The sequence below is a fragment of the Panulirus ornatus genome, chromosome 16 (assembly GCF_036320965.1).
Source record: "Panulirus ornatus isolate Po-2019 chromosome 16, ASM3632096v1, whole genome shotgun sequence".
Taxonomy (NCBI): Eukaryota; Metazoa; Arthropoda; class Malacostraca; order Decapoda; family Palinuridae; genus Panulirus; species Panulirus ornatus.
This window is the reverse complement of record NC_092239.1, coordinates 34,801,056-34,828,992: the sequence shown is the minus strand read 5'-3', so window position 1 is coordinate 34,828,992 and position 27,937 is coordinate 34,801,056. Positions and strand designations below refer to the sequence as shown.

The 27,937-nt window shown below is 49.4% G+C and overlaps 1 protein-coding gene across 6 annotated transcripts in view; it reads right to left on the bottom strand.

The window, feature by feature from the left end:
- The window catches only part of LOC139754241 (uncharacterized), a 310,706-nt gene that overhangs the window by 152,505 nt on the left and 130,264 nt on the right, over window positions 1–27,937 (bottom strand). For 5 of the 6 annotated variants that reach the window (XM_071671559.1, XM_071671563.1, XM_071671560.1 and 2 more), the window contains one exon: window positions 5,273–5,320. The exons of the other annotated variant lie outside the window; for it this stretch is intronic. In XM_071671559.1, the coding sequence (XP_071527660.1) occupies window positions 5,273–5,320 (48 nt within the window). The remainder of the gene's footprint in view (window positions 1–5,272; window positions 5,321–27,937) is intronic. 6 annotated transcript variants of the gene reach the window in all.

The window sequence follows — 27,937 nt, the reverse complement described above, 5'->3', positions numbered from 1 at the left end:
GAAAAAGATTGAAGATATTTATCGAAACCTGCTCAGGTGTCTGTATACCTGACTTCTTAAAGGTAATCAAAAGGAGTTATAAGAAAATGGGATGATGCTGGAGAGAGCTCTACACCTGGTTCGCGGGATGGAAGGCGCAACGTAACGGTCAATCCTCGTCTGGTTGGTCTCCACAAGTTAACTATGGGAAGCTAGACTGGGTTATTCCATCACTGATGTCAAATTACTTCCTTTGGTATGCCCTGGGAATGTCCAATGCCAACAGGCAGCGCCAAAATGCCAAGGAGAATCGTATATGCCGCGTGACGTTATTCTATCCCTGGCCCCACTGGTCGTAACAAGTTTGATAACAGCCTTAAGCCCTCGTCCGAGGAGTCCCTGTGTGCGACGTAACGCGTCACGTGACGCCTTTATACACTGCATGAATACCATGTATACAAGGAGGAGCCCACCGTACGGCCAGGCGTTATCCTGCGTGACGCGAGGGGCCCAAAGTATGCCACGTACCACGGTGTATGCCACGTGACGCCCCGTAACACTACGTAATACGCTGTGTATCACATGGGGGAAATTTGAACCACGTGGCAGGCGAGGGTGAGGGCGGAGGTGGCGGCGGGACGGAGGTGGGGCAGCGCCCTCTGTGCCCGGCTGGCCTAACCAGAGTCATACCACACTCTCTCAAGGACAGGCCATACCGGCGGCAGGCACGGGTGGGCTAGGCTGACTTTCCCGTAATCGCTGTCGCATGAGCTATACCCTGTGTGTCTGAAGCCGTGACCATTATGCGTCTTACGGTTCGACCTATCGCAGCGTGTGACGCTGGACTTTGTGACGCACGACGCTCCCAAGGGCCCGACACTCATCCTGTGTATGCGCCTCTTACCTTAACTCGCAAGTCTTGTGTCTAAGGGTCTTCCTCCTCCCTCCTCCTCCTGCCGGGAGTTCCACATCGCCCGCGTCTGGTGGACGACCTCAGGCCAGTACCTCAGGACTGGCGAAGCCGAGGAGGAGGGCTCTGAAGTTAATGGAGGAAGTCTCTCATGTACTGGCACTAGGGCGTGTGTGGTGGGGAGAGAGAGAGGATAGAGCAGAGAGGAAGAGGGACGGAGCCCTACCCAACCCCATCCCGAGCCATCCATCACGTTGTCACAATGACTAATACGCCCGCGAAAACTCGACCCCCTCCCCCTCACACACACACACACACACACACACACACACACACACACGGGTTCTCCACATTTCCCGGGTCTTGGTCCGAATCCGGGCACCTCGTTCGGACTAGTGAGTCGTTCCCACTAGCTCTTGGACGTCCTTCCCCGAAGATACAAGACGACCTACGAGACACAAGGCATCGAAAAGAGAGGGAGAGAAAAAAAGATAAAATTGAGAAGGCGTATCAAACTGGCGCCACTCGCTCAAGACACTCCCTATCTGTACAAATGGTACTGTCTTGTTCAGCCTACCCCTATTATTAAACTCTCCCAATTACCTTCCGTCACCTATTTTCAATTAGATATTCTCTATATGAAAAAAATAGCTTTCTATAGAGCTATAAGGAGATGGAGAGTTGCCTACGGTTGAACTTGTGTACATGTGTACATCTTTGCACTCTACAATAATCTACTGTTTCTTCCATTCACCTTCTCCGTCCAGCCTCTTCTTCACCTCCTCCTAAGCATCCAGCCTGAGGACAGATGCCTTGGAATATGTTTATCACACACTAGAATGCAATACTGGCCTCATTTATATAACACACACATCATATGGAAATCGGGGTCAGAACATTTGGTGTGTGTGCATGTTTTAGGTGCAGTTCAAGTGACTGGTCCATACATCCCCGTGTACTGCAGCCTGAGAGGGATCACTGGACTGACACAGTAGAAGACGTGGATGATGAATTATCAACTCGTGGTATGTTTGCTGTCTGACCTCCATTTCCGCTAAGTCAGATGGAAAGTTGTGAAAAAGAGAGAAGAGCAAGGACATGGGTACACTTGGACCAAAGGACATAACAAAATTAAAAAAAAAAAAAATTGGTTTGGAAATTACGGTACAAACAGATACAGAGCAATGTTCCCCCTCCATGTGGGGGGGGGGGGGGGAAGACACAGAGAATGGCACGACGTTATCCTTGGAAGGGGTGGACTATGTCATTGTATGAGGGGGGGGGGAGGTGTAGTACAACATGCTCTCCTGTCGCATCGGCGTCTTTAAGGGTCGTATCGTCGTGCTGTTGAGGGGGGGGGGGGGAGAACATGCTATATGAGGGGGTAGAACACATGTCATTAAATGACGGGGGGTAGAGAGTGTTCTATGAGAGAGAGAATAGGTTGTTATTTGATGGTACGAATCATTCCAAGAAATGCCTCTACCGTACTCTTCAAAGTTAGTGCGTCTCTGGGCCGATGTAAAGAGAGTGACTGAAACACCAGATGATCTTATCTCTACCTCGCGTCGGCTGTAAAAAAAAAAAAAACACAGCACAACACCCACAAAGGTCGACATGCTAGAGTCAAATTCTGGACCCAAGCCATACTGGCGTGTTTGATCACAGACACAATCGGAGAGCCGGGCTGTCACATGACAAAGGCCCGTGCCAGGCTTGGACCTGGCGAACCGAACTTCAGCAGGGTTGTCATATATGACAAACAGCTCGTGACGGACCTGGACAGGGATATCCTAACTTCAACCCTATAGAATGGGACTGTCATACGACAAGGGCCCGTGCCATAGCCTAAATCCGGCGAGCATGACAACAGAAGCATCATCAACACGCGTGGTGTGTATCAAGTGTTGGCGGCGGTGAGGGAGGACAAGCAACATTATCTCCAACATAAGCACCTCTCAGGCAGACATTAACATCGCCATGACACGCGAGGCCATGTGTGGGGAGGAGGAGGAGGTGTGGCCCGTGCCGTGTAATGTGTCGGGGGAGAATGAGAGGGGGTCACTCTGGGGTGAGGGATGGCTGTGACTGTCATAACACTCTCTCTCTCTCTCTCTCTCTCTCTCTCTCTCTCTCTCTCTCTCTCTCTCTCTCTCATTAACAGCTCTACCCCCAACCCAATCACCCATACTTATCACCCTCCTCTCCCATCATTACATCTTCGACTCTTCCTTCCTCCCTCCCCCACACATCATCTACCCTCTCTCAACTCCACATCCACTGTCAGCCCCGTCTATCCACCTCTCTCAGTACTTCCATCTCGTCTTCACCTCGTCCATTGGTCTCATCCCCCTAAGCACACACACACACACACACACACACACACACACACACACACACACACACATACAATCCCTCAATCACATTCGATTTCATCCCTGACCATCCGCCTCGCCTGATAGCCCAGGCCATGTCCCCCTCTTTTGCCTCCAGCCAGCAGCAGCCTCCTCCCTCAACTTCCCCTCTCACGACAAGTAATGAGGAGGAACAATTAGGCTGGAGGTGATGACCAGAGGTACCATCCTCTTGTCACCTCCTCGTCCGACCATCCACCTCATCCGCCTAACACCTATGGGGTTGGGCCGCTGGAGGTGGAGGTCATCCGTGTGAGGAAAGTACATAGTGTCCCGGTCATTAATGTGTACATTAGCCACACCCCATGAGTTCCTCCCTCACCCCGTACCCCCCCAGAGGCTAGCCTCCCCGCCTCATCCCACTCATAATCACCCCCATGTCTAATCATTCCTATGGGTTCACTGCTAACAATACGAATTACAAGAATGTCTCAGCAAATGTCCGTTGCATATCTTAGACCTTCATCTCTTAAACCCCTCTGGGAGAAACAGCTTCCCCAGTGCCGTACACACACACACACACACACACACACACCACACGCCCCTCTACCAACACCACCAGACACCCAGGTCTTTGTGTACAACGCTACAAATATGTAGACGACGTGAGTGAGTGATACAGCCGAAGAACGAAGGGGGACGAAGAACCCGTCCTTGCAGTACACCACTTACCTTTCTCAATGCATCTTCCTCTTTCTCGGCCTCTCCCTCTCAGTATATATGGCCTGTATGTATCAGAATTGTAGGCCGACTTGTATTCACTGTACCCCTGTACATGTACATATAAGTCTGTTCATATTTGCATGTCAAATTTACAAGTAAATCAGGCAATTCACAAGCCACACTGCATCAACATACGGTGAAATACTGACACAGGAATCAACTCTCTACATAGATGTAGGTTTACTGATAGACAGCTACAGAGTCAAATTAGAAGAACTGCTTTAAGACGTCTGTTAAAAGGACAGATACAGACAGTAGTAGAGGAACAGGTCCCCAGGTGTGTGTGTGTGTGTGTGTGTGTGTGTGTGTGTGTGTGTGTGTGTGTGTGTGTGTGTGTAACCAACACAGGGAGCGACGGGGGCTGAAACACGGGGTGCCACAGGGCACGTAGGGAGGGTACATGACAGTTGTGACGAGGGGTACGACATGGGGGGGAGCGAAAGGCAAGGAGGAGGTCACCTCAGGACAGTCGTAGTCCAAAGACCACACAGGCCACCGGCATCCTTCGCCAGGAACTCCTCATCTGTGTCCTGGGTAGGATAGTCTACCAGGAGGATCCAGTGGTCGAGATGGCCCTAGGGCTCCACTGCTGCCTCCTACCTTCCGTGTCTCAGGTCCGGTGTGAAGCGTATGTGGGTTACAAGTCTGTTGTGTTCTGCTGGTAATAGGGTTCAGTAGACTCAAGAGTCTGTGAATATGTGATCATGTGTCGTCCTTTACTGGCAACCTTTAGAAGACGAATGGACGACCCTTAAACACGACGGTACGACCCTTGAGCACGACAGTGCGAGTGTTGAGTGCGAAGGCCACCGGCTCTGTCGCACCTCAAAATCATCGTGAGGTCGAGCTCAAGGTCCATAACACCTTCGTGGTCAAGAGGATCAAGTACATCTCTATCTAGGGTCATACTGTCTACATGGAGTTGAAACGTCTAAACACACAATCAGATGCGGAAGCGAGGAGGCTGGGTTCTCTGGTCAAAAGTGAGGATAGAGGAGAGGGAGGAGGAGAAGAAGAGGGCGTGTGTGGCATTCAAATGGGCGAGGGTGTCGTGCGTGGAGCGTGTAGGCAGGCGTGCAGGTTCAGAAGGGAGGGAGGGAGCACAACCCAGAGAGATGAACGTGACAACGACTCCCTGGGCGAGTGTGTCGTGCAGGGGGGGTGTGGGCGGGTATGCAGGCGTGCAGGTTTCAGAAGGGAGGGAGAGAGTACTACCCAGACAGATGAACGAGACACCGACTCCTACCTTGCGTTTGTCTTCTTCAAAGGACGAGTGCTTCGCTGGTTCTCGTACCTGAGGAAGAAGGAGAGGCACGTATTACTAGGTACAGTAAGGTACGCGGTACAGGGCGGACAAGTACTAGGTACAGCAACATGTACTCAAGGACATGGTCGCGTGTACAAGGTACAGCAACATGTACTCAAGGACATGGTCGCGTGTACAAGGTACAGCAACATGTGCTCGAGGACATGGTCGCGTGACATGGGACAGAAATAGGTTTATATATATATACAAGTACCTGGTACAGTAACAAGGAGATGGCCTCGTAACAAGGTACATTGATAGGTACATCTGAACCAGTACAAAGTACAGTAATAAGTAGATGATACGGTAACATGGTACAGTAACAGAATACAAGGGTAACAGGAAATCACTTTCATTGTTCAAATGAAAAGTCTAAATGAGATAAAATCTAAAAAATAAAGTTGGCTCTAAGTTAGCAGCTACATACTATTTAGCCTATCTAAAGAGAGGTCGAAGAGCAAATCAAGAGATACAAAGAATAATGTAAAATGTATAACAATGTATTTTCAAACAATAATATGGTCTCAAACAACTTCAATGTTAAATATTTACATATACATTTATCTGAATTCATATACATGTCACTTTTAAAGACTCGAAATATATATATATATATATATATATATATATATATATATATATATATATATATATATATATATATATATATATATATATATATTCATATACATCCATATACATTGATTTCCAGAATCCCTGGGGACTGGGGTAGAAAGGATACCGCCCACGTATCTCCTGCGTGTCGTAGGAGGCGACTAAGGGAGTCGGGAGCTGGGGAGAGGGGAAGTGGGTTGAACTGGAGATCCTCCTACCCCCCCCTTCCTGTATTATCACCCTCAAAATAAAGTACGCACTGGAGAAGGAGCCAAGCGAGAGCTTTACCTCCCACGGTCGTATTCACTACCCTCCTCTTCCTCCCCACACACTCCCACAGTCTCCAGCGATTTCACCCACGCTCTCCCAGTGTCCTACACCAGCCGGAGGTGACCACTGTCCCCTCCTCCTAACCTCACAGCTTACCTATGACTCGTCCATGCACCTCCATATCGCCCACCCACGAACCCCAGAGAAACCTCTGGCAAGCCTGGGGTTCTGGAGATGAGGAGGACTTCTAGGACATGGCCTACTCCCAAATGAGGTTAACGGGTTGCTAGAGCACTGCAGGAGGTTATGAGGTTATGGGAGACCACTACATGAGGTTATGGGGTTGCAGAAGACTTACATGAGGTTATGGCGTTGATGGAGACCCCAAGATAAGCCTATGGGGCTGTAGACCTCCTACATCAGGTTAGGTTGCTGAAGACCCATACAGGAGCTTATGGGGTTGTCGAAGACCCCTAATGAGGTTATGGGGTTGCCGAAGACCCCTAATGAGGTTATGGGGTTGCCGAAGACCCCTAATGAGCTTATGGGGTTGCCGAAGACCCCTGATGAGGCTGTGGGTTTGCCGAAGACCCCTAATGAGGTTATGGGGTTGCCGAAGACCCCCCCCTAATGAGATTGTGGGGCTGCGGAAGACCCCCTACATCAGGTTAGGCTGAGGGGGAGCGGCCGGCGTGATAACTTCAGATGTCTGGACACACGTGATGGAAGATGTGGCCGCTATATATATATTGGTCGGCCACCCCTTATGGCCCTCGAGCACGCCAACGCATCCAACATACGTAGAAAATAAGCGTACGTACGCATCCTTTCCCCATGCGGAGCTACGGGCATAAATCAAAGGGCTTCCCTGTACATATCTAAACCACAGGGCCATCAGTAAACCTCCGTTACTGCTGTACAAAAAAAAAGATTCGATTACGATTCGACTTATGGAATAGACAGACGGACGGACGGAGAAGCAGCAGCAGCAGCAGCAGCAGCAGCAAAAGAAGATGCTTCAGCCAATGTGGTCGCTGGTCGAAGCCACCGTGTAGGATGAATCACGCTGCTGCAGACGGACCGTTGCCATGGGAACCGCCGCCACCTGCCCAGACAACACCTGATCTAAACATACTACAAAAAAAAACAAGCACAAGTCTGCCTCACATACACACACACACACACACACACACACACACACACACACACACACGGGTCTTGAACCATAACAGAAGAAAATAACTGAAAGAAAATATTGAGATGAATTTGTGACCTGTGTCGAATGAATTTTTTTCTCTCTGGTTCTTGTGGACTTGTGGATTCTTATCCAATTTATGTGTTTTCATTTCTAATGAAGGGTCCTCATCACAGCTGGCTGTATCAAACATACGAATCATTAGGAAGAAAACACGTCTTTGGAGTCGTTGCTTCCTCACGATGCGAAAGCCTCTCCTGCACGATGGTACGTCACTTAAGTACGACGGTACGACCCTTAAGTACGACGGTACGACCTGCATAAGTACGACGGTACGACCTATTTAAGTACGACGGTACGATCTACATAAGTACGACGGTACGTCCTACATAAGTACGACGGTACGACCTACATAAGTACGACGGTACGTCCTACATAAGTACGACGGTACGTCCTACATAAGTACGACGGCACGACCTATCTATGTACGACGGTACGACTTATTTAAGTACGGCGGTACGACCTATTTAAGTACGACGGTACGATCCTTGGGCATGACGACGAGACCCCTTGACCTAACCTAACCCCTTAAGGATCGGATCAAAGGTCACCCGCTTGACGGGGTGGCATCCAAAGCAAATCCTACTCGTCAACTCTGCTGATCTAATCTCCAAACCTGACCTTCCCGCCTGCACACAGCCCTCCCAGTGCACGGTGGCCGTTCAGACAACACTAACCCGCGTCTTCACACAAACACTCCACCGTAGACTTGATCAACGTCCCGAGTACTCGTAAATCATCTCTGTAATCATGGCTTATTAAGTGTAGTGAGAGGTTGCAGCAGGTGTGTGTGTGTGCGTGTAATGTAGCACAGCACAGCATCAACGTGTGTGTGTGTGCTGCATCACAGCATCATCATCAGCAGCAGCAGCGTGTGTGTGTGTGTGTGTGTGTGTGTGTGTGTGTGTGTGTGTGTGCTGCATCACATCATCAAGAGCAGCAGCGTGTGTGTGTGTGTGTGTGTGTGTGTGTGTGTGTGTGTGTGTGTGTGTGTGTGTGTGTGTGTGTGTGTGTGGTGCCGGGCCTGGCTGGCCGGCAACACAGCAGGGGTTGGTGCGGCTCCTCTACCCTCGTTAGAGGACGGCAGGGAGCCGACAAATTAACTTCTCGCCACTATATCACGCCCTATCAAACCCCCCAGTGGGGCCGCGTCTTTATCCTGGCTACTGAAGATGATGGGCGGCCCACCAGTGCGTACGTACGACTGTGGGGGCCGCGTACTTTGCCCACCAGTGCAGCAGTGGGGCTGCATCTTTTTCCTGTGCTACTGAAGAAGGTGGATGACCGGGTAGAGAGACGGTCCTTACAATAATCATTTCTACTCCATCAACGCGCATTCATTCTTCATCTACGGCCAAAAATCACTTTACAGTATCTTAATCGAGAGACAAAAACGTTCCGTCACCTAAGGCACGAGACCAGGAATTCGTAAAAAGAGAGGGAGGATGGATCGATAATAAAATGCTCAAAGAACCCCCCCATCCCTCACTCTCTTCTCCCATACTACCTTCCTCTATGGCTGGTCTACATCATGACTGATGGATCAACAGCGGCGTCCCCCTGGGTTCCATCCTGTCTTCTACACTATTCCTTCCTCTTCGTCAAGGATCTGAGTTCCTCCGCTTCCTTCAATTCCCTTCCGTCAGATGAAGGAAAGGGTACCATACAAAACATCTCCAGTGTAGTTTTAAAACATTAGACGAATATTTAAAGGGTACCTACAGTAAGGAGCCTAAGGGCCGGATTGAGTCGTGCGAAGACAAGGTAAACTATTACAAGTCATTCCGGGACATGGGACAGTCAGAGAAAACGGAGGAACGAGGACAGTGAACTTACTCAAGGTCTGAGAACCGATCGTGTGGGTCCTGAAAATATTAGAATAAAAAAGGCGAAGAAAACGTGCTGAGCGAGAAACGAGGTGAGAATATAAAGTGGAAATTATTTCAGCCACACTTCAGTCCCGACAGACGCACCTTTCCCTGTCATAACAGACCATATCACTCCTCGCTTACACCGTCATCCACTTCCCTACCACACCATCTACCTTCGCCCATACAATCAGCCCTCCCCTACACGATCATACCCAATCCATGACACTCATCCTCCACACTGATCATCATCCCTTAACCATTACATCATCCCTGACCCCTACACATCACTCAACACCAACTCACCACCTCCTCTGCCCCTCACACTATCACCACTTCTTTTAACTCACCCCTCCGTACCTTTCCACACAACCCTGCCACTGCGCTAACCCGTCCTCCGCCCTCGCTAGACGCACCAGCACCCAAACATAATTAATCCACGCGCTCCAGCTCATGATCTTGCGACCACTGTCAGTATTTCTGCACCCGAGGCACGTGAACCCCGGCACGAAGCTCATTATCAGCTGATAGGGAAGTTCCGGGGGCCTCCCTGACGCGGCTGGGGCAGCTGCCAACGCTGGCTCCCGCTGACAGTGTGGACATCTTAATCGCCAACGTCGAAAGCGGCACGTCAGAAGCCTCCTCTGTTTCCGCTTCCACACCTGCTAACGCCGCTTATTTTTTTCCCCCCCAATCCTGCCAGTAAGGAGAACCCAGCCACCTCCTGATGCTCCTGCTGAGGTAGTACCTCCACCTGCTTGCCTGCTACCGTATAGAAATAAGGTACGTTTGACAGCGTCTGCTGAATGCAGTACAAAGGCTAAAAGGAAAAACTTAAATTACCATCTGGAAAGAGTCGTATTTATCTTTACTATAACCAAACTCCATGACTCATGAGTATGCAGCTGCCGCACATTCAAGACTGCGCTCCATGCGAGGAGCTGGGTAAGGTGGGCTGTTCTTTGCGCCGGCGATGGTCCTCGACGACGCCGCGCTACTTTGCGTCCGCTGAAGATGTTGCAGCCCGGTCGAAAAGCGACTCCTCGCCCGCGGTGCTTCCGTTTGCAGGCGGAATCCGGTAACACCAATATTTAAGAGACTTCTGGGATTGGTGTGAATAATAAAGAAAAAAAGAAGGGGCATTTCTGGATTCAAATGTATACAAATTTACTCCATGTCGTACAGTACCACACAGCCAGCACGACACGGGACGACACTAACACGACGGTACGACCTCTGAGCACGACGACACGACCCTTGGGTATGATGGCGTTACCTCTGACCTGACCTGACCTGACCCTTAAGGGCCACACCAGGCCTTGGATACCGTACCATCCAAGACCAGCATTCTGTACCACGCAAAACAACCATCCCAGCAGCAGCAACAGCAACGTGAGGACACAGGTTCGGTTCCCACCGACATAATTACAGCCTGGAGCACACCGGCCCAGCGGCATCAATTGGAAATCAATGCGATGGCCTCGAGAATCTCCAAACTTGGGGGCGGCCTCGGCGCGATGGCCCACCCCAAGACCTCTAATGTCCCCACACACACACACCCAACACCCTCGGGAATGGCCGGGAATTCGTTTTCAATTTCCCCAAGAATAGAATCACAGATACACAAATACTTACGGACTATCGTGAAATCGCAATACGATGGGTCGTGAGAATAGTCTCCTATAATGAAATCGCTCGTACGCCTCCTTCCTATCGCTACAAATTGCTTTCTTTTTCTTTCTTTCTTGCTATTTCTTTTTTTCCCTTCGGTCCGAGATTCTATCTCCCTCTCTGCCTTGCCCTGCACGAACCACCCCTCCTCCACTAACCACGAACATGTTTCGTGGATCTACTCGTCCAGCTGGTGAAAAGGGCGTCTCTCGATGGAAAACTGACGTAGCCTTTTATACCAACCTGAACTCCGCGTACTACCAGAGGCGTTTTGTTTACAATGCAGGGCCGAGGGCCACTGGAGAAGGGAGGACGTGGGCGTGGCCTCTCCACTTCGAGTCTTACCAAGTCTTCCCCTTCTGTTGTAGAGGTGTAAGGGAAGCAAAAGGTGCCATTGTGTACACCTGCCTCCAGAAGGCAAGGACCTTCTGTCAGGGGATGGAGAGGATGTGGGCGTGGCCTCTCGACTTCGAGTCCCACCGGATTCTCCCCTTTGCTGCAAAGGTGTGAGTGTATGTGTATGCTCTCTAGCGGAAGGAAGAGTGCCCCAGGGGTCTATCCACCTTCAGAAGGTGAGGACCTCCTGTGTTTCATAAGGAAGTGCCTCTCAACACGGGCACAGGGCCTGTGACGACGGGTCGGACCACTCATTCGGTAAATTGAGTACAGGGGGACCTGCCCACTGAGCGAACGCACTCTCTCTCTCTCTCTCTCTCTCTCTCTCTCTCTCTCTCTCTCTCTCTCTCTCTCTCTCTCTCTCTCTCTCTCTCGCGGCGACGTCAAAAAAAAACTCGCGCTCGGATCGCGATCTGGCTTACAGCGAGAAACCAACCACCGGCATCAAACGTGGAGATCATACTGCTGGTGCATCGCGACAAACAGGGGTACCGCAAGGCTCAGTCCTGGGACCCAAGCTGTCCATACAAGACGAAGGACATCCGATCACTTGCAGTCGAATAGTCAATACTCTTATCATGGGCTCCCCAATTTAGTCGTTCAGACACCAAACTTCCACGCCTGTGGCGGCGGTTCGAATCACTGCCTCTGAGTATATATATATATATATATATATATATATATATATATATATATATATATATATATATATATATATACATATTACTATGATATATACACACACGTGTAAAAACCAGAACCTGCACGAGCTGTAAGTGATCCATTACTCTCATATTTCATATAAAAAACTGTGATGGACGGAGGCGTGGCGTGGGCACGATGGTGTGTGACGCTGGTGGGGGTCAAGCTAAGGCCTGGGGATTGAGGGGGAAGACCTGGACGAAAGGCAGAAGACGACAGGGAGATAGATGGAAGGGAGAGGGTTGACCCCCCTATTGCATGGAGGGAGGAGAGACGGGGGGGAGTGCTGTTAAAGAGGGGATTAAAGGAGAGGAAAGGGAGGGCTTTTAAAGGGTATATGAAGGAGGATATTGAAGGGAGATTCAATGGAGATGAGACAAGGTGAGGAGGTTGGAGACAGAGAGCAAGGGAGTGCCATCACCAGGGCAGGGGAGGAGGGAGGAGGAGAGGTTAAAGGGATAAGGAGGAGGGGAAAGGGAGAGGGAGGCAGGAGGGAGATGGGAGGGAGGCAGGAGATAAGACTGATGGCGGGAAAGGAGGCAGCTGGAGGCCGCCGTGATCACGTTACTGTACTGCCCTGCTCCTCCTCCTCCCGCCATGTTGCTGGTTAATACCCCCTGCTGACACTGGTTAATACCCCCCGCTGACACTGGTTAATATCCCCCGCTGACACTGGTTAATACCCCCCGCTGACACTGGTTAATACCCCCCGCTGACACTGGTTAATATCCCCCGCTGACACTGGTTAATACTCCTGCTGACACTGGTTAATACCCCTGGTGACACTGGTTAATACCCCTGGTGACACTGGTTAACACCATCTAATGACACTGGTTAATACCATCTACTGACACTGGTTAATACCCCTGGTGACACTGGTTAATACCATCTACTGACACTGATTAATACCCCCTACTGACACTGGTTAATACCCCATGCTGACACTGGTTAATACACCTTATTGACAATGGTTAATACCATCTACTGACACTGGTTAATACCCCCTACTGACACTGGTTAATACCCCATGCTGACACTGGTTAATACACCTTATTGACACTGGTTAATACCATCTACTGACACTGGTTAATACCCCCTACTGACACTGGTTAATACCCCATGCTTACACTGGTTAATACACCTTATTTACACTAGTTAATACCCTCTACTGACACTGTTTGATACCCCTACTGACACTGGTTAATACCCACTAATGACACTGGTTAATACCCCCTGCTGACACTGGTTAATACCCCCAGTTGGCATTGGTTAATACCTCCTGACAACACTGGGTAATACTTCTGATGGACACAGGTCCATCTATTTGTCTAAGAATACAATCTAATCATATAATCTATTCGTCTATCTATTTTCATCTCCGATTTTCTTTTTCTTTTTTCTTTGGCGGCGCAAGCTACACATCTCCTAACTCTCCCGCTTCCACCACCTTTTCCACACACACACACACACACACACACACACACACACACACATATCATTTTTTCTCCTTCTTAACCTATTCTCCTTCACCACCACCACTGTGCACCACGATTTATCGCCCCCCCCGCTAACACCCCCTCCTATTTCCTTCTTTCCTCAATTTAATGAACAATTTGCTTTTAGTACCTCTTCCTAATTTCCTGTGGCACCTTCAACACGACGAAAACAAAGAATCGACGCCACCACACGATGCACACAGTGATATACGAGAGCAAATGCGCACTCACCGCCCTTACGGCGACCGGGGTTGAGGTCGTGATTCCCGCAACGGCTTTGGTCTCTCTCTCTCTCTCTCTCTCTCTCTCTCTCTCTCTCTCTCTCTCTCTCTCTCTCTCTCTCTCTCTCTCCAGCCCTCGCCCTGCACTTCGTGTGTGTGAGATCTCCGATCTTGACCCTTCGGGTATACTGGTCACAAGGTCGCGAATTCCCTCACACCCGCGGGAGACGGGCTGACAACTCAATTGTCCGGCGGGCGTCACGGAAATGTGGCCTTTATGAAGGGAAGCGATAAGGAACAAAGTCATGTGCCCGCACGCGCCAGATTGGCCAAGAGTTGATGATACTCGCCAGCTGATAGACAGGTCAGCCCTCGGGCAAAAGTCGGCCTTACATCCCCCTCCAACAGAGGCGAATCTATCCCCTAAGCATGATCCAGACTGCACGGCCTTACGCCACCCGGCCGGAGGGTTCAATATAGCGCGCGCCCCTCGCGGGATATTAATGTTATGGGCAAGCACTCCCGACAGATAAAGATATATAATATTTCTAACGATTCCTTCTCCATGGACGGCACGCAATCCTACAGTTCCAGGGGAGGGAAACGGGCGTGGCCATTACCCTGGCAACATCCACATCAACCCCCACCAACGCTCTACGCTAGCAAGCGCCTAGCCGCTAAATGCTAACTATAGCAGTGGCAGTAGCTACAATGTAGCAACGTGTGTGTGTGTGTGTGTGTGTGTGTGTGTGTGTGTGTGTGTGTGTGTGTGATTGCTAATTGTGTGTTGAGGGGAGAGAGTTTTACACTCGTGTTGCCTCGTCTCTTAACCCTGCATATGTATCATGTCTGTGTAAACACACACACACACACACACACACATATACCAGCCTACGCCAGGTACCCCATTCACATCGACCACCTCCGAGAGGAGAGGGTGAACACTTGGGTTGTCTGTGGGCCGTCTGCCGCGCCCAGGATTCGAGCCCACGGTGGCCCAACCGTATGTACTGTCCTGGAGCAGATAACCTCGTCACAGACCATCAGGTCTTCTGTCATCTGGCTTCCCCACGTATAGACAAGTAGGAAAAGACCATGTATACAAGAGAGGTCTGCGTTAGCACTGTAAATACTTATCTATATCACTTATAAAATCACTTAAACCTGTAAAGTAAACCGTCCACTTACACATGTGAAAGTGAATAGAACGCAAATGGACTCACAAGTTGGGTAAGTCAACTCTGACTTACCCCGACTCACGGCACCCGTGGCATGCCAGTCAGTCAGTCACACAACTGACTTAATGAACCACTCCCTAAAAAAAAATATTTACCATAATAGAGGAAGAAATTGAATATAAATCACTTCAGTTCTGTACCCGCGCCATACATCACCAGCGAATCCTTTTTGGCAGCCACCACAGGAGGGCCCGCTCCACGTCCGGATGACTTGAGGAAGGGCTCGCTCCTCCTCCCAGAGCGGCCGGTAACCGGACGCCCTACGACAGGTGTCATGGGCGAGAGTCGTGCATTCGTGTGGTGGGGAGGAGGAGGAGGGAGGCGCTACGTCTCACGCATTCGTTATGACAGATGTCATGAGCACTCGAGCATTCGTTTGACAGCTGTCAAACGTGACCGGGCATTCATACATGACAGCTGTCACGGGTGTCACGCACTCGCATGACAGCATGTCATGGGTCACGCGGCGCGCGTTGCCCGCTGCCTGCATATTGTCGTCCCCCCTCCCCCCCCCCCCCCCACAAATAGCCCCGGGGGTCGTTAAGGGGTGTAACCCGTAAGCAAAGGGAAGGGGATGGGGACGCTATTACCACCACTCCGCCTTAGTGACCTAAGGCCCATAATCCCGGCGGAAGTCCCGGCCAATCACCGCTCGTTGGAGGGGGGGATGCCACGTGCCATTAAAGATTATTATTAGGGAGGGAGGAAAAAAAAAATAGGTCTTCGAACAAGGGGATGTGCTGACGATAACGGCCTCCTCAGAACCTCTACCTGTGGGATGGCCGGGGACGTCACCGCCACCAGGGAGGGAAAGGAAGAGAGCACTGCCAGGCGCTGAGCAGTGCCTGTGTGTGTGTGTGTGTGTGTGTGTGTGAGAGAGAGAGAGAGAGAGAGAGAGAGAGAGAGAGAGAGAGAGAGAGAGAGAGAGAGAGAGAGAGAGAGAGCACTCCTCCCCTTACCCCAGGGTTGCCGAAGACAGGACAGTGTGATTTCGTCGAGCTAGAGAAGGTGGTTAGGTACCAAGCTTAACCACCCCGTCACGAACGGTACGACCCCTTGAGCCACGACGGTACGACCCTTGAGCCAAGACGATACGATCCTTGAGCCACGACGGTACGATCCTTGAGCCACGACGGTACGATCCTTGAGCCACGACGGTACGATCCTTGAGCCACGACGGTACGATCCTTGAGCCACGACGGTACGATCCTTGAGCCACGACGGTACGATCCTTGAACACGACTGTAGGATCCCTGTGCACGACGGTACAGCGATACTGTCGTGCACAGGCGCCACACATTACAGGATCAGCGTAACGTAACTATACGTAACGCAAGAGCACGTAACGGCCTATGACGAACGACTATCGAGGCTGATGAAATAGAACTGTAGCACCAGGTGTCGTCCATGCGTATATACGCCTCTCTCGCACTGCCCCCAGCCACCCTACCCGGAGCCTAGGCCTAAAAGTGCCACCAACCCCCCCACGTGAGGGAAGGTCTATAAGGCAATGTGCCAAAATGGGGAGAACCAATTCCCCCTCCCATGCCCTTGCCCCTCTCGTGCCCCAAAAATCCTAACGTCCCCAGCTCCGGCGCCCATCACAGTGCCCTCTCTATCCCCGGCCTGCAGCAGACGCCGGGACATTGTTATTACGAACCCGGCACTGTAGCGCTGTGCCCGCGCGCCCAGGGCGTGGTTTGGGGAGGAGGCGCTCCAAACACAGGGAGTATAGGAGGGAGGGAAGGAGGGAGGGAGGGAGAGGGCATGTGGGCACGAGGAGGGATTCTTCCGGTGGGGGGGGGGGGAGGTAATTCCAAGCAGTGCGCGCGGAGGGGTTTTGTGTTGTTTCTGTAAATTGGCGCATTTCCTGGGGCTGGTCGGAGTCGTCCCACCCGACCCTTCCTAAACATGCCCTTCCTCCGGGCACAACACACACACACACACACACACACACACACACACACACACACACACACACCTTACGATGATCATAATTCTAACTTTATTTATCTAAGTGAACCCCATTCCCACCCACACCCACACACACACACACACGTACACATTCACTCTCAATAGACACACCGTCCATGCCACATCGTCACCTCCTAACACCAGAGAGAGAGAGAGATCCCTCGTCCCCAAGTCTCATTTCCATATCATTCTCGTCACCGACACTTCCTGCTACCAGAGATCCCTCGTCCCCGAGTTGCAGCCCAACACCACACCCACACCGAGCTCATCCGAGGTAAAAAAGCAGCCCCATCCCAACCCCTGTGAACATCATTGATAATCGATAGATTATTCATCAACCTCCGCCCTTGTTTATGGTTATTGCATGCAAGCTGTCTTCCTGGCGGTATCTCGCTAAAGCGGGAAACGGCTGACATGTATGAAAGAAAGAAAGATTAAAAATTGATATTACTAATATCATTATCAACTCTATATTAACTACACCTCATGATTCTATACTGAATACATTTAAATGAACGTATCTGACTTACAGATACAAAGACGATTATATTTTTGCTGAGGCAAGTATTCCTTTATCCTTGTACCCTTCCTCACATTCCCAAACTTTGCCTTTAATAATGCATGTAACACACACCCATACTAGGCGATGGATACAGTCTCATGTTACCCACCGACCCGATCAATGTATTCCCTCTCACGCCCACAGACCCAGGAACAAAACCCCCGTCAGGAGGGAACACGTCGCTGGGTTAATTTCAGGTTGGTCAGAAGGGGAAGCCGACCCCAACACGAAACGAGGAATTTTAACAAATGGGGAGTTTTCGACCCGCTAACTTGCACCACCTCCTCCTTCTCCCTCGCGGATAGAGGGAAAAATGTGCGATAATCCTGAGATGTAAGGGATGAGTCTGAGAAAAGGGGGAAAAGAGAGTCAGGGGGAAGGGGAGGAGAAGAAGAAGGTGGCTCCCGGAAGTGGTCACCACCTAAACCTTCCCCCTCAAAACTCACACAATTCTCAACGAGGAATGTGCCTAACTCGAGAGCTAAATGATGTGAGCCTTGTGAGGACCCATCAAACGCTGGCTGCACGTTACTAACCTCCCCTTTCCATAGCAGAAAGGTGGCAAAAGCACAGCAAATGAACAGGAAATGTCACACCACGTACGAAAAGATCGTCTCCCGTTTAGAACTCGTTAGGGAAATGATAACCACAAGATAAAAGATCATAAAAACCCATCAAATCTTAACATCATAGCAGTACGCCATGGTGACACAGAGAAGGTCCACTGGTCTTCAGGTGGATAAAGAGGTACCACAGACCTCCTAGGTCTGTGGTACATCCAACGGACTGGGAGTAACAGACCTCCTCCGACAATGGAACACCGGGGTCGAATCCTAGAATCTATTACCCTCCAGCTTATCACCTCTTATCTACCCTTCCTCTTGAGCACCACACTCCCAGAGAAGAAGAAAACCCTCTAACAGACCCCTCCCAGATATCTTCAACTCCACGAACCAGCACCTCCAAGAATCCTCCGACACATCCCTCCCTAAATCTTCGACTTTTACTCGTTTCGGCCGTTAATTTCTATGGCAACTTTTGGGTTCAATGAACACTGACCCGGACTGCTTCTCTAGCATGTCCTTCGCCTTCTCACAATCATCAGATCATCAGCATATAACAGCTTCTCTTCTTACTGGGCCATCGGCATTAGGGACCGCTTTGTCTGCAGTACATCCACAAGCTGGTCCAGTTTCTCAGGGTACCTTCAAATGAGTAAGTCCCAGGGATTTTCTTTATCTTGTATGGCTGCATGTTGTGTGTGTGTGTGTGTGTGTGTGTGTGTGTGTGTGTGTGTGTGTGTGTGTGTGTGTGTATGTGTGTGTGTGTGTGTGTGTGTGTGTGTGTGTGTGTGTGTGTACGCGTACATATACGCCAGTATGCGTCAGCGGGCCTAATTACCCTGCGCAATGCTTGTAGCACATGCGTCCATGCGTCTAGACAAGCCAGGAGTCGCTTTGTATATCACAACCACAGCAGAGACCATAGAACAATGCCTCCCAGCTAGCATTTCCCCCGCCTCCTTCTCCAGCTGGATCCTCCCTCCCCCTATCCAACACCCACCCCCAACACCTCTTACCCACCCCGATGTCGCTGGACAAGGAAACGCACAGCGGGGGCCCGACACGCAACCCGTGCAAGGACATGCTCCAAACACGGTCTCCAACACCATGTGACCAGGTCGTGGCGGCGGCACAGGGCATGAGGGCATCCGTTTGCGGAATTCCAATGTGGGCGCGTTCAGAGCAGCAGCCATCGCGCGGGACTAAACAACACGATAATCCAGTCTTGATCACAGAGAATGCGTCTCCCACCTTGGCTACGACGGTAAGACCCTTTGGCTGAGAGGCTTTGAGCACGACGGTACGATCCTTGGATGCAAAGGTACGAGGCTTTTAGCACAGCAGTACGATCCTTGGGTACGAAGGCAAGGCCCTTTGAGCACAACGGCACAATCCTTGAGTGCGAAGGTACGACCCTTTGAACAGTAGGGTACGATCCTTGGGTATAACACCCTGGCCTCGGACTTAAGGCCATCAAACATCATCATACTCCAGCAGACCTGGAGCTTCAAGAACATAAGACGTAAATGAACATGTTCAATTTAGCTCTAAACCGAACGAAATGTTTCATCTCAATGATAATGATCAACACTTCATTCAGGGAATTCAGATCAATGAAGAATGTACAATCTTGGTTCTGTTCTTCAACAACACTGTACGAAAAAAACAAATCCAACAGGACTTACCAATAGCTCATGATTCGAAACTCAAGTTCGAGACGTTTCTGACCCGCATTTCGACTCTATTCTTCGAACATGAGAAACTCTGTAAACCTGACCCAAAATCCGGCATGAATAAGCAAGGCGGTGGTATGAGAGGAAACGTGAAGTTACTCCCACTGATGACCGTTCAGGATCCGTGGGCTCGACCCCCCATCCTCGATCATAGGGTAAATGCTTGAGAGAAAAATCAGAAACCACGTCATACAGTGTCGTGATCATCCAACTGAGGTGCTTCATGTGAGACGTACCAGGTCTACGCCACGCACGGAACACTGTCTTGAGTAAGTCGAACCCATCTACATCACAATCCAGCACTGTCCAGCAACGCCTTAAGAATATGTATAGAACACGGGAGACCTAAATACAGATCACATAAAAGACGTGTATAAATGTATATATATATATATATATATATATATATATATATATATATATATATATATATATATATATATATATATATGTATGTATTTATATATATATATTTATATATATATATATATATATATATATATATATATATATATATATATATATATATATATATATATATATTATTCTGGTAGTGGCCAAGAGCTGCCGGGTGTAGCAAGGGGCTTTGCAGCTACGTGAGCGAAGGGTGAGTAAGAGAGCCTGGGAGAGGGAGTGTCACGAGAGAGAGAGAGAGAGAGAGAGAGAGAGAGAGAGAGAGAGAGAGAGAGAGAGAGGAGAGAGAGAGAGAGAGAGAGAGAGAGAGAGAGAGAGGAGAGAGAGAGAGAGAGAGAGAGAGAGAGAGAGAGAGAGAGAGAGAGAGAGAGAGAGAGAGAGAGAGGCAGGCGCGTGTGACGTGTGGCAGCAGCTGAGGGCTTGGGTGAGGAGGGGAGAGGACGGAACTATTGTCAGGAGGCACAACACTCAAACATTCAGATGACCTGCCAATTGTCTGAGTGCCGAGCGATCCTCCAGGAGGGGCAGACGAAGGGGAGAGGGAGTGACATGCAGGCACCCTTTAATGGCCCTCCCTCACAACCCTGGCTATGTGTGTGTGTGTGTGTGTGTGTGTGTGTGTGTGTGTGTGTGTAAAACTATGCCTATGTTTCTTCCTATATATATATATATATATATATATATATATATATATATATATATATATATATATATATATATATATATGGGTACTGATCTATCCTGTACTGTGCCTGTATCTATTTTCTGTGATACATGAGGCTCTCAGCCCTCCTCTGTAACTTGCCTCAAAGCCATCCATATAAGTTCACATACACTCCAAGTTTGTCTTGAGTGCCTGTAACGTCTTGCCCGCCCCAGAGCCCGTGGGGTGATCAATAAGGTCGCGGAACTGAACAGCTTTGCTCTTGACCTGTCGTGTCAACACCAGGAAAAAATGAAATGTCAACCATCTTTCGCTGTGACCTCAAGAGGTGAGGTGGATCCATTCACTTGTGTCTGGTGGTAGGTAGGTCTACCCAGACGTACCCTAGGGTACAATGAGGTACCCTAAGGTACAATCAGATGCCCTGAGGTACCCTGGGGAATGAGGATGACACCTTCATCCCTGCAATGTAACATTATCCAGCCCTGGTATTCGAACACGGTCCCCTGCTCTTCTACCTACACCAAAGCTGTCCCCACCTCTCTCTCTCTCTCTCTCTCTCTCTCTCTCTCTCTCTCTCTCTCTCTCTCTCTCTCTCTCTCTCTCTCTCCCCTCCCGTCCAAGAACCGAGCAACTCAACACCGCAACGCCACACATCACACGTGTGAACACCTACACAGAGGGCGTCCTTACCAACACCCTTGTGCCGGCGACGCTCACCGTCCGAGCGCCTCCTCCCGCGGCCGCCCATCTCGGGCCACAAAGGGCGGGCATCGAGACGTTGCGGAGATCCCCAAGCGACGTCTCAAATTAATGTACCGACTGCATGAATAATTAATCACAACAAAGACACGACAACCATACATTAGTCTAACACTAAATGAAGGCCAAAAATATGGTGATCATTAATTCGGAGGGGATGGCAGCGGGGGGAGTCGTGTGGTGTGGTATGAGGGCTCGGGGTGAGGAGGAGGGGGGGAGGGTTGTCTCCGTCTTATATTATTAGTATGCCCAGCAAACACCTCGATAACTCGCCTCGCAGGTGGACGGAAGACGGGAGGATGGCCAGCTGATGTGGCCAGGTCATCCGTGGCCATCCCCATGACCACACATGGCTTTGGAAAGGCACCTGACCACCCGATTGGGGGAGAGAAAGACGACGGAACAGAGTGGGAGGGAGAGAAGAGACGGTAGAGAGAGATATATATATGTGAAGGAAACGGTGGTCCACGACGGGGTTTATCTTCCGTCTAAAACCGACACTTTTAGAACCTGGACAGCGGAGCAGCGGGCACCGTCATACCCACCTCTCACTCTGGCTCAACGGCTTGCAGAGAAGAAGGGAAACCAATCAGTGTGAAGAAAGTGTTATAGGAAGATACAGGAGGGCTTCAATAAGGAAGGGAAAGTAACGAAATGCAGTAGAGAGAGAGAGAGAGAGAGAGAGAGAGAGAGAGAGAGAGAGAGAGAGAGAGAGAGAGAGAGAGAGAGAGAGAGAGAGAGAGAGAGAGACGTATGAGTGGAGTGAGAAGATATGCGGTGCCAGACAGGTCCTAGACCCAACAATAACAGACTGAAAATACAGCCATCTCCGCCACCACCGCCACCACCACCACCATCAAAACCTTTCCATACCACACGAACACATGATCCAATACTCTCATCATGACAATAATACACACACTTTTCGCTGCTTCACCACCGCGCCACCACACGGACGGACCCACAGTACCACAGGAACCGGGAATCCTTCACCGTACAACTTCAACACCACCACGAGAGCAACCAATGTGCCACCGCGATCAGACAACCTTCACCATACCACCACCACAGCACTCCTAACCCTACCAACGAGAGAACCCACCACAAAATCCTTAGCGGAGTGTGTGTGTGTGTGTGTGTGTGTGTGTGTGTGTGTGTGTGGGAGGGGGAGTGGGGTGATATTTCATAAGACAGAGAAGGGGGGTAATTATAAAACATTTTCGCACCTGATAAGGAATGTTTACGTACCTAGGGAAGGAAAAACGTTTCTGTACCCCCGGCAATAGTAAACGTTTATGTACGTACGGGATGGGAAAAACGTTACTGTACCCGTAGGGATGGCAAACGTTTACGTACCTACGGGATGGGAAAAAAACGTTACTGTACCCCCGGGAATGGTAAAGGTTTACGTATCTGCGGGATGGGAAAACGTTACTGTACCCCCGGGAATGGTAAACGTTTACGTATCTGCGGGATGGGACAACGTTTCATGGTGAGAGAGAAGACTACGTGACCACTAGGAACACGGAACACCTCTTAGTCCCTCCTGCACTGGCTAACGGAACACGACTTCACCCCCTGACCAACACGGCGCGACCCTCGAGCACGACGGGTACGAACCCTTGAGCACGACGGTGGTACGAGTCTGGGACACGAAGGCCCTGGCCTCTGACCTGACCCGCGAGTAAATAGGGTGAAACCTCGTCAGGAACATGAACCTCACATGGGTCAAGTCCCTTTTTAGAAGTCTGCTCCCGCCCTTCCTGGATACCTCAATGCTTTTCCAGAGCCTCCTCGCCATTCCACTTAGTGTCTGGGGCCCTACGGTGTCTTCCGCGGTGAAAACGCCTCTGAATTCGTCATTCATTTCCTCGTCTACCATTACGTTATCCTACACTGCACTTCCCTACGAATCCCTTCGCCTCCGTAGCTGTTACTGAACCGACAGCTTCCTTCTAATGCATTTCTAGACACGGTTCGAAATGGTCTCTCGCTTTGTCCATCATACTTTGGCCAAAGATTCCCATCTCCTCCTTTCCTATCCTGTTGTATTAATTACGCGCATCATTTTGTCAGTTGGTGTCTGGCTGGAGTGACGCTCACAGCTTCCAAGGCACATCCATTGCTTGTTTTGTTTGTCTGTTTGTTTGGGGCGATTCACGGGTAAATTTGTGTCAACTCCCTCTTGTTTATTTGGGTGAGGAGGAGGAGGAAGATGATGAAGACCCAGGCCTGGTAATGGCGGCCAACTGTTCGCCGAGGCGATCATAGTTTATCATTATCATCATCATTCAATCATCATCACTGCCATCATCCTCATCATCATCATCATTATCATTATCATTATCATCATTATCATCATCATCATCATCATCATCATCATCATCATCATCATTATCATCATCATCATCTTGAAGATAAAAGCCGGAAACATCATACAACAAGCGAGATAAGGGCTGAATAGAAGATGGGGCTGGGGTAGTTGGGGGTTAATGAGAAGGGGGGGAGGAGGGAGTGGTGAGGAGGGGAGCAGTAAGGAAATGGGGATGGGGGAGAAGGGAGGGTAGGGTGTAGGGGAGAGAGGACCCATTAGTAGAAGTAAAATTAGTTCGTCACTCAACCTTGGCGCTAGTGAGCCTCTAGCACTGATATTATTATCCCATACAACCCTAGTGTTCTCGAGTGTCACTCACACACACACACACTCTCCCCCTCCTCCCCTTCCTTCCTCTCTCTCTCCCTCCCCCTTCAATCACTCACTCAATCAATCACTCTTTCCCCCTCTCGTCACCGGACTTAAACAGGAAAGGCGAAAAACTTGAGCCAAATACAAAGAGGAGCAACAAAGCTAATTTCGTCCCTCAACAAACAATAGACTGTACGAGGGGAAAAAAAAAGATTCAGAAATTTAGAATAATTTTCTGTACGCGAGGAACGAAGAAGAAGGAGACTTACTCTGAGATTGAATAAAATCTTCAATATAATCTAATAATTTCGATGGTATTAAAGCACGATAATTCCTTCGGGCTGGACAGAAAGAACAGGTTGAAGTTAGGGGAAAAGGAGACATATGGAAATACAAAAGTGGGCAATTTTTTTTTTTCAGCAGATATACTGAAAGGAAATTAATGTAAACAACCATCAGCTGATATACTGAAAGGAAATTAATGTAAACAACCATCAGCTGATATACTGAGAGGAAATTAATGTAAACAACCATCAGCTGATATACTGAGAGGAAATTAATGTAAACAACCATCAGCTGATATACTGAGAGGAATCTACAGTGAGCAACCATCGTACACTGTCGTCGGAAACACTCGACTCTGCACTGAAATTATGCCTTGGAATAAATGCTTTTTAACGATATCAATCATCAGTGTTTAGGTCCGTACAAGAATGGCACAATACGCGCGTATTTCATTCATCTCTCTCTCTCTCTCTCTCTCTCTCTCTCTCTCTCTCTCTCTCTCTCTCTCTCTCTCTCTCTCTAGAGAACTGAGGCTAACAACTTTCTTCCCCCAGATTATCCTGTGGGGTGAATTTAGTTCAGAACCAGCGTTGTATTCCTTCATTTCAACTGCTGCTACGTGGCGTTGACCTTCCAGCTTAATATTTCCCCTCAAGCTGATATACTAATCCATCACCAAAAGCGCACAAAAAGCTCCATCACCATCATTATCAAACTCCATCACTCACTCACTCACTGTCTTCCATCTACTTTTTTCCAACTATCATAATATCTCTCTATCTCCCATCTCCCAAACCCCTTGTCCTGAAATAACTCTTTCCTTCCCCCCCACCCGCAATCAAATACGAATAGCCTCCCATTTCTCCCCATTTCCCCCCCAGTCACCACTATTCACCATTTCACGACATTTTCTGACTGTTTTTTTCCTCGTATACCAGCTGTACAATCCCTCACTTCCATGCTGACTCTCCACCAGCTGTCCAACGTAATATTTAAATATACATCACCCACCCACCCCCATTTTCTTTTTCAAATTCCACTATCGCTTTATTCTATCCGTAAATCAAAGTCGCTGCGGAAATATATGCGGAATATTAATCACTTTTTTTTCTTTATCCTCTTTTATTCGTGTGGTAAATATTTCGCCTAGCTTCAACACCATATATTTTCAGGGCACAATGAATAATGTTATATATTAACTATCTAAATCTGGTTACATCATCTACCCGCTGGTAGCAACCAAAGACTTCCGGTATTACATTTCATTCCATGAATATAAAGTCGATCTCATTAGCATATACAAAGCTCCTGTCTATCTATTTGAAATACTTTTACTACACTTTTTTTTTATTTGTCTGTCATACACGTTGTGTTTTTCTGTCTACAGTAGACACTGTCCTTGTCTGTCTAGCCACAATACTTGCAATGGCTTGTTCAAGCCTACAATATGAGGCTAAAGTCATTCATTTACCTAAATATAACACACAGGCTTCCTCCTCCTCTTGTCCACGAAGCATATCAGACAACCTCGGATATATGAATAGAAGCTCTGAGCTGCTGACTGTGGTTTTGTTGTGTATCATTTATTTCCGAGGGTTGCGGGTGGGGAGGGGAAGGGAGTGGCACACTCGGGCCGCGAGGGGGGGTGTTTGGAGTGAGGACGGATCGCATCCCGTAAATAATGTCTCCCACCCGCGATCACATCCATTCCGCTGTCATCCTCAACCCCCCAGCTCGCAAGGCCAGGATATTTACGTAAATTACAGATGTCTTCGTCGAAAAACAGACTTTCTCATTTACAATGCAAGATAGGGATCCGCGACAGGGGGAGGGGGGAGGGGGCTGTATCATGGCTCACTGTCAGGGTTAACTGTTCATCAACGTCTGAGCGTGGGGAATCTGGGACGCCCAGCGATACAGGGTCTGGCTTGTGAGAAGTCTCGCCGCCTCTCTTCGGCTCTCACGAGACTCAAAAGAGCTCTAAGAGCCCGTGGGTCTTACCTTTTGTTTTTTGAGCTCTCATGAGACTCAAAAAAAAAAAAGGAGTCCGTGAATCAGCCTTTCCAGGGCTAACAGGAGACTCAGACAGAACCCTGAGGTCTAGCGAAACGTTCTTAGGCTCTGAAAAGACTCAGAAGAGCGGAGCCCTCAGTCATAACTCTCCCCAGGCTCTAGGGAGACTGGCTCTAGGGAGACTCACACGTGATACTGAAGCGCCCTGTCTAGCTTCACGTCCACCACCAACACGTCCGGCCACGGAGCTCTTCAGCCAAGACACTTAAGACGGAAGAAACGTTTGTCTCACGTAACAGTCTTAAACAACAGTTTATTTTCATCAAAAAAAAAATATATATCCAAATGGTATGGAAAATGTATATATAATAAGGCTTCATGAATACAGGAAAAACCTATCAACTTTTTTCTTTACTAGCTGGTTTCTTTATTGAACAAGTTAACCTCTTGTGCATGATGGTACGACCCTCGAGCACGATGGCACGACCCCTGAGCACAACGGTGCTATGACCTTGGGCCTATTGTGCTGACCCTTTAAAGGTTCAGTTAAAAGCCCCCCCCTCACCCCAACCAGGCATCATACTTAAGGGTTGAACCTTCGTGCTCAAGGGTCGCATTGTCGTGCTCAAGGGTTGTAACGTCGTGCTCAAGGGTCGTACCGTCGTGCTCAAGGGTCGTACCGTCGTGCTCAAGGGTTGTACCGTCGTGCTCAAGGGTTGTACCGTCGTGCTCAAGGGTTGTACCGTCGCACTCAAGGATTGTACCGTCGTGCTCATGGGTCGTACCGTCGTGCTCAAGGGTCGTATCGTCTCGTACTCAAGGGCTTAAAAGCAAACCTCACATCAGCTGAGCCAAGGCCGACGGCAGTGCCCCCTCTGGCCCTCAACAAAAACTACCAGACGGGATCTACCCACGACAAATTATATTTTTTGGTGTCGGCATCTGTTGGCCCCCCTCTCCTGTGTGACCGTCAGGGCGCCTAACCACCCACCCGTGCACCCACACCGGCCTAGCCCAACCTCACACAAGGGCCGTATACACAGCGATGGCCTGTATGGGTCTTACACGGATCCTCGAAGAAAGGTGTCCAAGAATAGTACTCCACCGATGGTTACTTCTGACTTGCCTCTAATGACCCCCTGGCAGTCAACAGGCCCACAGGCCTACGACCCCAAAAAAGACCCCCCTGGCTAACCCATCCCACAACGTAAAATACA